Raw genomic sequence first — 13,048 nt, forward strand, 5'->3', positions numbered from 1 at the left:
ATTTGGTGTCAGGCAGTTGCAGAGAAGCTCATGTCTTGTTGTTGGAATGAGATCTTAGAGCTCACATTACTATCACAAGGTAAGCATTTCCTTCTTTGAATACAAGAAACATAAAACACTCATTTTGCATATAAAAATAGTCTGTTCTAGTTCTTAAATGCAGGGTAATTTCTCCTAACCTTCCTCACCATGTTTATTTACTTTTGCTCATGTAGAGATCCAAACTCGTTTTCTGCCATTGTTTGACCGCAGGCTAAAATGTTGGCTGAGTTGTTTCATTAGAAGCAAACAGAGCCACAGATACTGAACTGTATCAACTGAGCGAGTTCTAGTCATCTGGGTTTTGAATAGTAAGAAAGTATTAAAGCTGCATGAGGAAGAGGAGGAGGAGGGGCTCAGATGTTCAGGGACTTAGCTTCATAAAATTATGATTACGGTGTGTCTGCAGGTAATCTTTATCCCGTTGTCCAAGGTGAACATTCATGAGTTAGAGCAACCATTGTGTATGATGTTCTACATTACCTGCTTGTATTTATATTGATAAATATTTTTTTTTCATTTATTTTCCTTCTTCTCAGCCAGTCCTTCATCTTTGATGCTTCACAACCAAATTCCATACCATAACAGCCTGAGTTGAAGTGATGGGTATCGGCTGCTTTACCAGAGGCACTTCTATTACCATTCCCATGCCTGTCTCCGTGTTGATGGATGGGAGGCGGGTGGGGAGGGGATTGTGCACAATCGCTGCATGCAGTGCACTGTTGCACTCTGGTGGTCTTAAATGGCATTTCACTGATTTTATTCCTTTAACCCCTCCAAAACTTACCTGCTCCACTGGAATTACAGAGCTGTGTCCTTCTGAGGTCATCCTAATCTGCAGCTCCAACAGGCCTTTATCAGCAATTGCATCATGATTCAGATTATTTCAGTGTGACGTCATATTTTGTAAGTGCCCTGTAGTTATCACTGTTGACCTGAGACATTTTATCTCCTGCATAAGATTCTGTCTAGCACACTTTCTTCACTGGAAAATGTGTGAACGATGAAAGAGCAGATATCTCAGGCACACATGATGATGTTTGTTTATTATTATAGAAAAATAGTTTATATAAAAACAAATAAGTTATTATTTAAGCAGCTGCTTTGTATGTTTCCTCTGTTATAATTTTTCTTTCCCTCATGCTTTCTCTGTCTCACTCATTCTCGCATGCATACACACGCACTCATGCTAAATTTGGTCACTTCACAGACCTTGAAGATTTTCCACACTGTTAGAAATTCAGTCCTCATCTGCCCTAAAAGTTCTGAGCATCTTTAGTCCATCTGAACCTGCTGAATTCATCCCAGTCCTCTGTGGAGCTGTGACCTATTTCCCGTAAAACATCTCCATGAGCACCTCCTCAATGTTGACGGTCCCGATGACGGGTCTGAAGAAGAGCTGGGCCACCACCGGCGGACTGATGGCCCTCAGCATCGACAGAGCGATGAGCAGCTTGGCGAAGCGCGTCGTGTCATCACGGTGGATCAGCCGGACGTGCTCGTTCAGAGCCTGGTGTGCCTCTCGGCGCAGCGACTGAATGTAGTGCAGACACCGCAAACCTTCTATGTCTGAGTGGATAGAAGAAAGGACAGAAGTGAGAAAGTGGAGAAAAAGTTTTGTTTTTCTTTAAAGTTACTGTCTTTAAGGTTTACGCGTAAAACTTGCTTCTTCTGTATGAATATTGAGACAATTTCCATCTAAACTAGGCATTTGAAACGAAGTTATAGATTACCCAGTTCAATGCCTGTCAACTTGCGTTGTTAGTTAGTTTTGTCCCATCGGGGTTTCGAAAAAATAAAATTAATACATAAATAAAAACCTTTCATGCAGAGTGATGAAAACTCTGACCCACCTGGATTGAACAGCACAGCTCCCTTCAGGTACGCATACTCCTTCGTACTGATATCAACACTCCAGCACTTCTTCAGGAAAGCTTTGATAGCTTCGATGTCCAGTACGGAGACCCCAGCAACTGCCCTGCTCTGGTCAGCCAGAGCCTCACTCTGCCTGTCCGGCAAACCCGTGAGGATGCGCTGCAGCATGCTGGGCTCCACGGTCTCCGTCGTCTCAAAGTCCACCCGGTCTTGCGCCAGTCCCAGCACGAGCAGGGGTGCCCACCCGCTTCGGATGAGCATCAGCTGGTCATCCTCTGGTAGCTCGCGGAAACAGGGCACGTTCTTCACGAACCGTAGGGTCTTCACCAGAACCGCGGAAGCGGCTTTGCACGTCACCTGTGGAAATCGGAGGACACCTCGGCGCCGCGTGGAGCCGCAGGAGCAAGCCTGCTGCCGGAGCTCCTGCAGCGAGGCTGGCACTGAGGAGGGGGTCTTCTGGAGCAAGTGTTGCAGTGTTTGTTGCTGTTTGGAATGTGGCTGTTGTTGAGGCTCCTCGACAGTCGCGAAGTTATCGCTCTTTAAAATACTATAAAGAATGCTGTTGTTGTTTCGGCCGCTGGCACCCCGACAGCGACAGCCCTCCAGCGTGGCCATGGCCGCTGGCCGCTGTGCATGAGCCGGAACTCCGCGCGCTCTGTCGTCTCTTTGAAGAGCCAGAGGTCAGTGACAGAGGTAGCGCTGTTTTCGTAGCCCCTGATAGCCCCGAGTGAAGGGCAGCCCGTTTATATTAGCTCCTGTCTGTCCCCGCGCTTTGAAAGCTCGTTCAGATTTTCTGCATATTCCTTCTTCCCAAACTCACGCGCCTCCTCTTTCTCCACCTCTTCTGTTTTCTCTCTCTCTCTCTCTCTCTCTCTGCACACTCACCTTTTTCGAGTTCTCACATCTTAAAACATCTTTAAACTCACTCACTCAAGAAGAAATTAGAAATTGCACAGTGCAAATGATCTCCTGCTCACCTTTTAAATAAAACATCAAATAAGGATGCTCAGCATCTTAGCCTGCTGGCATTCGAAGTTAAAAGAGCAACAGTCAAAAAGTCTGTTAATTTTAAGTTATGCGTTATTTACAGTGAAAATTAATGAAAAGAGGAATGCAAAGAATGGAGAAGGAATCAGGGGGTTCTGCTCCTAACATCACCTTGACTCTGGCAGTGCTGTTTATCAGGCAGGAACCAGTAAAAAATATAGACCAGACATGGATCTGAAGGCTTAATTATTTAAGGGACAATTTATATGATTTTCTATGAGAAAGAAGTAGGAAGAGCTAAGCTGTGAAGGCCAGCCTACATCCTTGACTCGGACACACTGATATTGATTTAACCGTGAAAACTGGAGCTGGTGAATTATGATGTCATGACTCAGTGCTCCCCTTGTCTCTGTCACCACAGGAGGATGGGGGTGGGGGGTGTGGAGCTGGGGGAGCAGCTGGGAAGGAGTGGAGGTCAGTGAATGAGAGACTGAGAAGGACAGGCCAGGATAAAGCAAATGAATTAGAGGTTTATCTTAATTGCTCCTATGAGGGAGCACAGGTTAGGGTTGGCTGCTACCTGAGAGAGAAGGAGGGGGAAGAGGAATCTGGGGAAATCAGAAGTGGTTATGGAGGAGTGTAAGCAGGCGTGAACTATGCAATGAATGAGTGAAAGTGTGTGAGAATACAGCAAAGGAGCAGCCATGTCACCACTACCATTGTACTGTCAAATCAGGGTCTTCAAAGTTGTCTTTACCAATGATGACACTGCTGCATTCATGTAAGCAGGACCTCAGTGTCCCTTGTTCTGTAGCTCCGAAGGACACAGTTCTGAAAAGAGGCAAGATTAAAAACTTTTGCTGTAGCGCTGTAACATTGTTCAGAGGCCGAATGTCTTTGTATTGATTTAGCTGAGGGGAAAAAACAGAGAGATTTTTCACATGTTTATATCAAGGACACCGCAGGATAAACAGCCTTCACTCAGCCAGTCTCTTCTCCTGCTCAAGGCCCAGCCAGCATAGGTTATAAAAATCCCTGTGTCTCAAGGAGAGATTACATTATGTGTTGTTGCAAAAGCACAGAGTTGAAGAGACAGCACTCGGTTGCTCTTTGTTTTCCCTTTTGTCTTGCTCTTAGGCCCTCTTTTTCTACCTCTGATTATCAGATTTTTTTTGGAAGATGTACTTAATCAGCTCTCTGCTCCACCATCTTTCCTTCTGACAGGCCAAACACAATCTATCTTGAATATTTCCCCACTGACCCCCAGTTCATGATGTTCAGCCAAACACCATTGGAACCTTTAATGCTTTATTTCAGATGCTGAAGATAAAAATATGTCATGCCAGCCCTTGTTTTTGAGATAATGATGCAAATTACATTAATAATAGTTTCATTTTGATTACTGAAAGAGATCTCATGTTGATGTTTTTTTTTTCTTTTCTTTTTTTTTAGATATTTAGACAAACTAACCTTTGATGCCTATATTAACAATCCCTACATATAAAGAGGATATAACTGAGCACATATTCAACAGAAATGTCAGTAGATGTAATATAGAATAGAACTTCTTTTTGCATTGAGTTGAAAACTAGTACAGCTGTATTATACACCTCACAATGAAATGCAGAAATTTCTAAAATATTTTCATAACCTTTGAAGGACTTAAGGACTTTTTCCAACATCCTCAACCTTTTGTCTGAACGCTTTTCAGAGTTTTTTTGGCACAATGACACCAAACACATCAATAACAAAGACTTCTTGTTATGTCAGATGCCAGATAACATCACCAGCACTTACAGAAATTGATTCACATTACCTGTGGTGAAGAAACACTGTTGTGACACACTGATCGTCTTTATTCCTTTTAATGCTCCATTTTTGTAGCTGATAAATGACTGATAACCATATTGCTGAAACCTAGGTTATAACTGATTAGACAGTAATTATAATGACAGGTTTGATTTGATATGGCCATAAACACTGAACTTCTGTGTATTTGGTAAAGGTGAACAATATTTTTTTTCTTTCTTTTAGAAAAAAACAGTAAAACAAATTTGTAATTATAATCCAATATTGTGCATAAAATAAGCTTTTCTTTGAACCAATCATTGTGACAAGTTCTATACACAAAACCCTGCATTGATTTAAATCAATACGCAATCATTGATATAAAAAAGCATCACATACAGTCAAAAATGAAATAAATACATTACACCCTCTTTAATGATAAAAAAGTACTTTATTAGGACATAATGAAAACATCATCTGGTTCCTCTGAGGTCATATAATTAAGTAAATGAAGGATTGTTGTTCAACCATAGTTGAACCATAGATGAACAATGACACATTATATGTTGCACTATATCTTTATTTATAAAATATAAGAAAAGAAAATAATAGAATAGAATAGAATAGAAACATATAAATGTACTTTATGGAAAATCAAAGTACATCCTCATTGCTTCCACAGGAATAAAGAGAGTAAGCAGCAGCCAGGTGCTGCTGATCAAATGCTTGATTAAATGATCTTCAGATATTGGCAGTTTGCTGGTCTGGAGTATTCAGGTGAGTGTTAACACAACGACAAGGAGGAAAGACATTAACAAGCAATTTGGAGTCATTTCTACAGTGAAAAGATTAAAACACAGTGGAAACAGTTAACGAGCCTCCCAGGAGCAAATCTTCCTGCAAGTTCACTCCATCAGACAATGTATTGCACCAAGGAACAACAAATAAATTAATTAATTAATTAATAAATAAATAAATACATAAATACATAAATAAATAAAATAAAAGAACATAGAAAGAAAAAATATGACTCAGTTAGCGAATTACATTGTTAGCATATAATGGCTGTACAATGAAAAAAAATACAAAACACATATAGTTTATTTAGAAGTGCTGCCAGGGAAAAGCCTTTTCTCTCTAAAAAGAACATGGCATCAAAACTTCATGTATAGCACCGCAAACACCTGGAACAAGGTTCTTTAGACACATAAGTCCAAAGATGTTTGGTCACAATTTAAAACTTTATGTTTAGTGAAAATTAAACAAATTATATCAGCACAAACACCTCATAACAACTGTTAGGCACGGTGGTGGAAGGGTAGTAATTTGTGTTTGTCTTGCAACCACAGGATCTGGACATCATCCAGTCATTGAGTCAACCATAAATTCCTCCGTATACAAAAGTATTCTACAGTCAAATGTGAGGCTGTCTGTCAAAATGTAACAGGATAATTACCCAAAGCCACATATTCGATCTGGCACTCCTTTTCCTTTTTTACATCTTTATTCACTGCTTCAGATGTGTTGCTCTTCAGCCGTATTCAGAATTGGAACATCTGGGTTAACTGATCGAGTTGATAACCACCATCAAAGTACCATTTAGTCAGGCCACCTTACAATACCCTGAACAGTCTGAACCAGTGGTGCAGGCCCCTGGAAAGGACAGTTTTTTTTTCTTTTTTTATATGATCAAATATGTAAAACCTTAGACTCTAAGGAGTTTAAGGAGAATTTAAAGAGGATGTACTTAACTTTTTATGGGACTGCACAATTTGCTTTTTGTGGTTTCTTCTTAATCAAAACAGCTCAGTATATCTAGTTATTTTACAGTCTTTCTCTGAAGTATGAAGGATCTTAACTTTTATTCAGTTACATAAAACTGATGTGGATTATGTGCATCAACAAGTTTTAGTTATTCTTAAGAAATCTGAATGAAATAGACTGGACCATAAATTTAATCATATGTATCTAACTGCAGAATATAAGCACATAAAATGCTAATTGCAAAAAATTAAATCATAATCATGTGATGAAAGATTATAGCTGCATGTTAAGAGCTTTATAAAAAATTAGAGGAGCAGATTGTCTTTCATAATCAAAGCTCATCTTCGCATCTCTGAGATACAGCGCAGCATCCTATTCTGACCAGGTGCCTATGTCCCAAGCCCAATTTAAAATGTCTCAGCATTGGACAGCCCCTCTCACAGACCCATCTCATAACTATCAGCATGTGAATCTCATAACTTTGTTAAAGGTTGTGTCAGTCAAAAAATTAAAAACATTATTTCATCATTGCATTCATAATTTATACCCAACACTCCTCAGACGGAAGTTTAATTTACAGAAAAGTTTCTTTTGTGGCTCTGAAAGGGTTTTGCTTTTGTTTTGTTTTATAAAACCAGTAAAGAAAGTATCATCGGTTTAAATCATCTCAGTGACTAGCTGCTCTGCAATGCCAAAAGACATGATAAATAAAAAAAAATATAAAAAAATCAGTTCTTATTAGCACACACACACACACACACACACACACACACACACACACACATAGAAGCGCCCACTCGATGGCCTCTTAAACTGCTGTAATTACTGTGACACCCAGACAGTCCGAGTCAGACAACATCAGCCAGCCTGAAGCTCTGAGTCTAGCAGTGAGATTTAGAGCAAGGTCAGAACCAAAGAGGATATTTACTCAGACAAAGAGCATGGGAAAGTGAGAGCGACAGGCAGGAATTAAAGTGGAGGTGAAGACTGCATGAAGCACTGTAATAATTACACTCCAGAACTTTGGGCTTCATGCTGTTAGTGAAACTAAATTAATTAAAAAGACTTTGCAAATTGAAAAAGTACTCTTTAATAAAGCATAAACAGTCTCTTGAAGTCCTCTCCTAACATCCATTTGTATTCTTCATACCGTCCAGCTGTACTGACTAAAGAAAAAATTACCCTTTTATACAGTGATTCTACCACCATACAATGAAGAATTAGAAAAGTTTAGTAAAATGTGCAGATTGCTTAAGTAAATATACAAAATGTTTTCAGTAACATAAGTATTGTGATGTGTTCTTGCAGCAGGGAGCATTTCCTGGAGGCTGATCACGCAAATGAAATTCTGAGGTTGCTGTGACCCAAGACAGCAGCTCTTTGGCACATTCAGTCTTACCGGCCTTGAAACACAAGTGTGGAAAAAAACACAAGGTTTTTACCAAACACTTGGGGCTTAGACACCCACAGACACTACAAGACAGGTCTCTGAAACTTAAGAGGACAACTTTGTATGATTCAAGGCTTTGCATCAAATGGCTCCCCTGGAAAAGTCTTGTACTACATTGTTTGTTGATTTGTTGGGCACTCTTCTGGCGGTTGCTATAGTGACTGCCTCCATTTTCTCTCTGTGGCTGCTCACATAAAGGACTGTGTCCTTGTCTCCATAATAGTTACAAATTGAATACTGCACTTTCCAAGGACTCATGTCACCAGCTTACAGCAAAGTGAAAGTTAATGTGCATGTGTGTGTGTTTGTGTGTCTGAGAGGGCGGAAGAAGACAAGTTAGCTTTAGATATGTAGGATAAACTAGAGGTAAAAGAACGGTCTTTTACAGTCATTTTCCACAAAAAAGAAAAAAATAACACAAAACAACTAAGTGAAAAGATGCAGTGAAGCACAAAAGAGATTTAAGGGGAACCTTCAAATAGGAAAATTAAAGATAAAAAAGATTGATAAAAGGCTTGATGTTGTTACACATGATTAAAACTTAACATACAGTACATCAGAATGATTTGGTAAACTATTCAAAATAAATTCTTAATCATGCTTTTATCACTAATGTTAGGGCAGCCTTGTTGGTACACACCACTGCTGCCGAGTCAAAATATAAAACAACAGAAAAAATAAAGTTACATCTAATTAGTTAAATTCAGTCAAAGCCTTTAAATCAACTAAGTGTTAGCCCATCCTCCCCCCAACAAAAAAGGAAATAAAACAAAATGCATTTCAGTGACTTCACCGGATTTTTACCAGTATTACAAAACTTAAAATAAACGTCACAGTAGGATAAGAGTGGTTTGTGTTGTAGGGAAAACATTTTAAATCAAACTCTTCAATGCAATTTTAACAGCTGCCATTATGCCACTGACGAAACTCGCTTTTAAGCCATATAATAACATACTTCAATAATCTTTATGAAAGGAAAAGAAAGTCAAGATTAGATTAATTAAACTGTGTAATCCCAAGGAAAAGTTGAGATATTACATCCATAACATTGCTGTATGATCTGTAATTTAAAATGGATAAATCAGTTAATCTACTATCCAGTTAAAAGACCAGACAGGAAAGATACTGACACTAGGTTATGATCACCTTTTTAATTTGAGATGGAGAAACTTTGTTGTGATGCATCACATGAAATACTGTTCGTGTCAGAGTTATGGACCAAGATACACCAAAGGCTTTACACTGAGACCTGTTTAACTATGTCACAATCCCTCTCTAGAAAAAGTATGAAAACATCTAAGGAATAGCATTCAGAAGTTCACATGTTTTAGTTGGAACAGTAAACATAGGTTTTTGAAAAAGTAAAAACCAAATCAAATTAAACTGTATTTATAAAGCACTTTTCATCCATAACAGCAACACAAAATGTTTTATATAATAAAAAAACAACTGTTTTGTATCTTAAAAACACAAGGAATCCAAGTTCATCACAAACAAATCAAAGCACACACACACCTAATCATGCCCTCTCCCACACACACACACAAACGAAACAGGCCACTCCCACCCCTTGACCCCACTCTCAAACAAATTGTCTCTAACTAAGAAAAATAACAGTATAAACATATGTCTTGGCACCATTGAATCAGGTGAGGAAAATGAAAGATGTAATTCCTGGACTCATTGACACCACAGAGAGCCTAATTTTGGGCATTGGATCTAATGTAGTTTCAAGAGATTAAATTCTGATCAAGTGACCAAATATTTGTTCACATAGTTGTAAATATGTGAAAAAGCAAGAGGAAACTTGGCAACAAGCGAAATGCATCAACCAATACTGAAAAACAAGCGTCAAATTTCAGAGAAAAGTGAAGTTAAGAAGGCACTGACATACTCAGTTAAAGACCTGTGTGATAAATGTTAATCTTTTCATATCAAATTCCACAAAATACTTTGAGACTATTCACGTCTACTTGTGGTAGAAAACTGTCTTTGTGTCTTATAATTGTTCGACTGAAAGACAGTTTACAGGGAGGGCTACCTTTTTGTTTTTTTTTTTTGTTTTTTTCTCTTCCTAAAATTCCTCAGCAGTAAACTATACATTTATATTTTTACTTTAGCAATTTGAGCCCCTTCATTGTTTAAAACACAGCTCGTGATACATGGAGCCGCTCTGTGAACAAACAAAGCATAGCTCATTGTTTACCTCGGCTGTGAACCTCTCACTTCATGTGGGTAAACAGCATACGTAACAAACGCTTGTGATAGGATGGTTCATTGTCTGTTTGTTTCTGCTCTTGTAATAGTGTTCAAGGTTGGTGTACAAACACAAGGTTACCATGATTGCATCAAACAATGTAGCAGATATGTGAGGTTTTAGGTCAAACACGAGTGAGCTTGCTGTTGCAGAATGATGGGATGTGTCATGACATAAAATATATCATATAGTGATATGGCTCATTCATTCAGTCATTTAGATTGACACTTGACAAAGCAAATTGATTTATAAAGTACTTTTCTTATCACAATTCAACTAAAATATGCAGCAACATTACATATATTCATCAAATATTAACCTTTTCAACATGTTCTTTAGACAACAGAGGACAGCTGACATAAAGTAAATGGCACATAGCTTCCATGCCATGTGCAGCAGAGATCATAATCTGTTATTAATGTCTTTGTCATTGCTGGGTAGTTTTTATTGCAGCCTGGCCCTTTGCATTCCCTGGTAACCTTCCATTAAAAGAAATTAATGTTGCTAAGGTTGTGTTCGCTATGTTGCTTCAACATCCAGGAAGCATGACGCAATCGAGTCAAGTGGGTCAAGTCAACCAGGTAAGCTTGTTAAGTCCCTTAAGTTTATTACACAATATATGTTATCTATGTGTATATTACACACAATATTTGGCCCATTTAGGTTGTTTTGGGATAGGGATGCAACACACCTGATTCAAAAGAATGGGTCATTGAATGGCTTCTGCTGAATCTGACACACGCTGTCAGAGAACCATTTAATTTGAATCATGTGCAGCAGGGAAACATATAAAACCTGCAGGACATTGGTCCAAGAGGTCCGGGGTTGGTGATACCTGAAATAGTGCATCAGAAAAAATCTTAGTAATTTAAAAAAAAATTAAAAAAAAAGCTTAAAATGACTTTGCGAGATGAGTATTAAACTAAACTTATTAAACTTAAAAATATTCAGATACAGTACTTGCAGATCTAATAACTATTTCTAACTTTCCTAACCATTAATCCATTTTTCTAACAAACAGACCCAGTAATACTATGTTGTTTACAATGGTTCTGATGGTTTATTGTTATTTGGGACAGCTTATGGCAAAGCCAGCAGTTGCAAACAACTGACAATGCTCAGTAAATGTATTTCACTTTTTTTAAAGACATTCAGGGAATGACAATTTGAGTTAACATTTTTTTACTACAAAGGTATTACCAAGCTAACATTATTGTTGTGACACTATGCTCGTTGCTACATAAAAGCTAACATTAAGGGTCTGTCCTTACCACGCCGAATTGCAGTTAAACCCCAAAAGTATTTTAGAAATCCATCTTTTCATCCACACAAAAATATCCATGAATCATGTCTGAAACCAGGTACCAAGGTGGATAGGTTCGAAACCTCTACCATCTGTGTTCTGTCAGGGCAGCATAACCGCACAACTAGAGGATATGACGTCAGTGTGACAAACACACGCCAGACACAACAACAATATAGGCGTCGGTTGTGTTGTGGTGCTGCTCCACACAGTTCTGGCTTGCGTACAGCTTTTGCACCAAAATGTACTGCTTTTACAACACAGTATTACACTACTGTACCATCAACAGTGGGAGCAAGCAGATATGAAGAACAGCATATGTCAGTTCTGAGGTCCACTATAGAGAAGGACAAGAAGAGCAACCAAGAGAAAGTATTTGGTTCGACTGGGAAGATCCAGCACTGGGTTGGATAATTATGTTAACGACGTTGTCACGGACAACAAATCGAGGGAAAACTGTAGACTACCCAAGCCCTCTTTTATTGCTTGAGTCAACAACTCCGACCGTACATTGAACGGCAATCCACAAACATGACATCTTCAGTCAATCCTATGAAGAGGACTGCAATAACGTTGTACTACCTGAGCAACGAGGGAACAGTAGACAGCCAACGCATTTAGTGTGTCGTAATAGGCTGTGTCTCGCATTGTTAGAGAAACAGCTAAAGTGATCACCACCCACCTTGGTTGACAGTACATCCCAGTACCACTGAGCCCAAGGCAGAAGACCTAGTTATGGATTTTCAATGAGCCCATGGCACACCACCATGTTTTGGTGTAGTTGACGACACTCACATTGAAATCAAACAGCCACATGAGAACGCCATGGACTACATGAACAGAAAGGGTAAATTTCCTAATGTCCAGGCAGTCTGTGATTACAGATATAGATTTCTGAATGTCTGCATAGAGTGGCCAGCGAGTGCTCATGATGCTCAAGTTTTTGTTAATTCTAAGGTAAACTCTCATTTGAAGACTGGAAAAATACCGCTTCTGAAAAACAGATTGTGGATGACGAAAAATCTATTCCGATTTTCCTGCCAGGTAACCCTTCATACCAGTGGCGGCTGGCCAGCAGGGGGCGCTGGGGCGCCGCCCTCACCTACAAAGAGTCCATATTCCTGGTTACTACACAATTAAAAAAAACAAACTGTTAGGAATAATTTCGGATGAAGATATGTGTAAAATAATGTATTTTTTTTTAGCTTTTTGTGCATGTTAAGCGCATTACACAGTGTTTCTTTTTAATGATTTTTCATTGAACAACACTTCCTGGTTGCGGGGGCGCCGGTCAAATGAATCCCTATTGTCAGCCTCAAACTTTTGACTAAAACGTCACTGGAGGCTGCGTTTTGATTGGTTCGTTAAAAATCTGCTTGTAGCGCAGCTCGGTGCGCCCCGGATACGCCCACTTTTCATCGTCAGCCAATTAGAATAGTTGAATTATGTTGCCTCAGTGTGTTTGGACAATGTCATGGTCAATTATACACTCCTGTATTTTAAGCCAGTGTGACGTACATCCGTAGTAGCAAGCAGAGTGAGTTGGAGACGAGTCTGTAGTAGCGTACGATTAGAAAGATGGCAT

General features: G+C 39.1%; 1 protein-coding gene across 1 annotated transcript; it reads right to left on the reverse strand.

Moving 5' to 3' along the window:
- Window positions 1–1,141: 1,141 nt before the first annotated feature.
- nr0b1 (nuclear receptor subfamily 0, group B, member 1) lies at window positions 1,142–2,702 on the reverse strand. The gene is made up of 2 exons (XM_042002244.1): window positions 1,893–2,702; window positions 1,142–1,608 (listed from the first exon to the last, which is right to left on the reverse strand). The coding sequence occupies exons 1-2, from the start codon at window positions 2,527–2,529 to the stop codon at window positions 1,367–1,369; spliced, it is 879 nt and encodes a 292-aa protein (XP_041858178.1). The 5' UTR covers window positions 2,530–2,702; the 3' UTR covers window positions 1,142–1,366.
- Window positions 2,703–13,048: the final 10,346 nt, after the last annotated feature.

The sequence above is a fragment of the Melanotaenia boesemani genome, chromosome 12 (genome assembly GCF_017639745.1).
Source record: "Melanotaenia boesemani isolate fMelBoe1 chromosome 12, fMelBoe1.pri, whole genome shotgun sequence".
Taxonomy (NCBI): Eukaryota; Metazoa; Chordata; class Actinopteri; order Atheriniformes; family Melanotaeniidae; genus Melanotaenia; species Melanotaenia boesemani.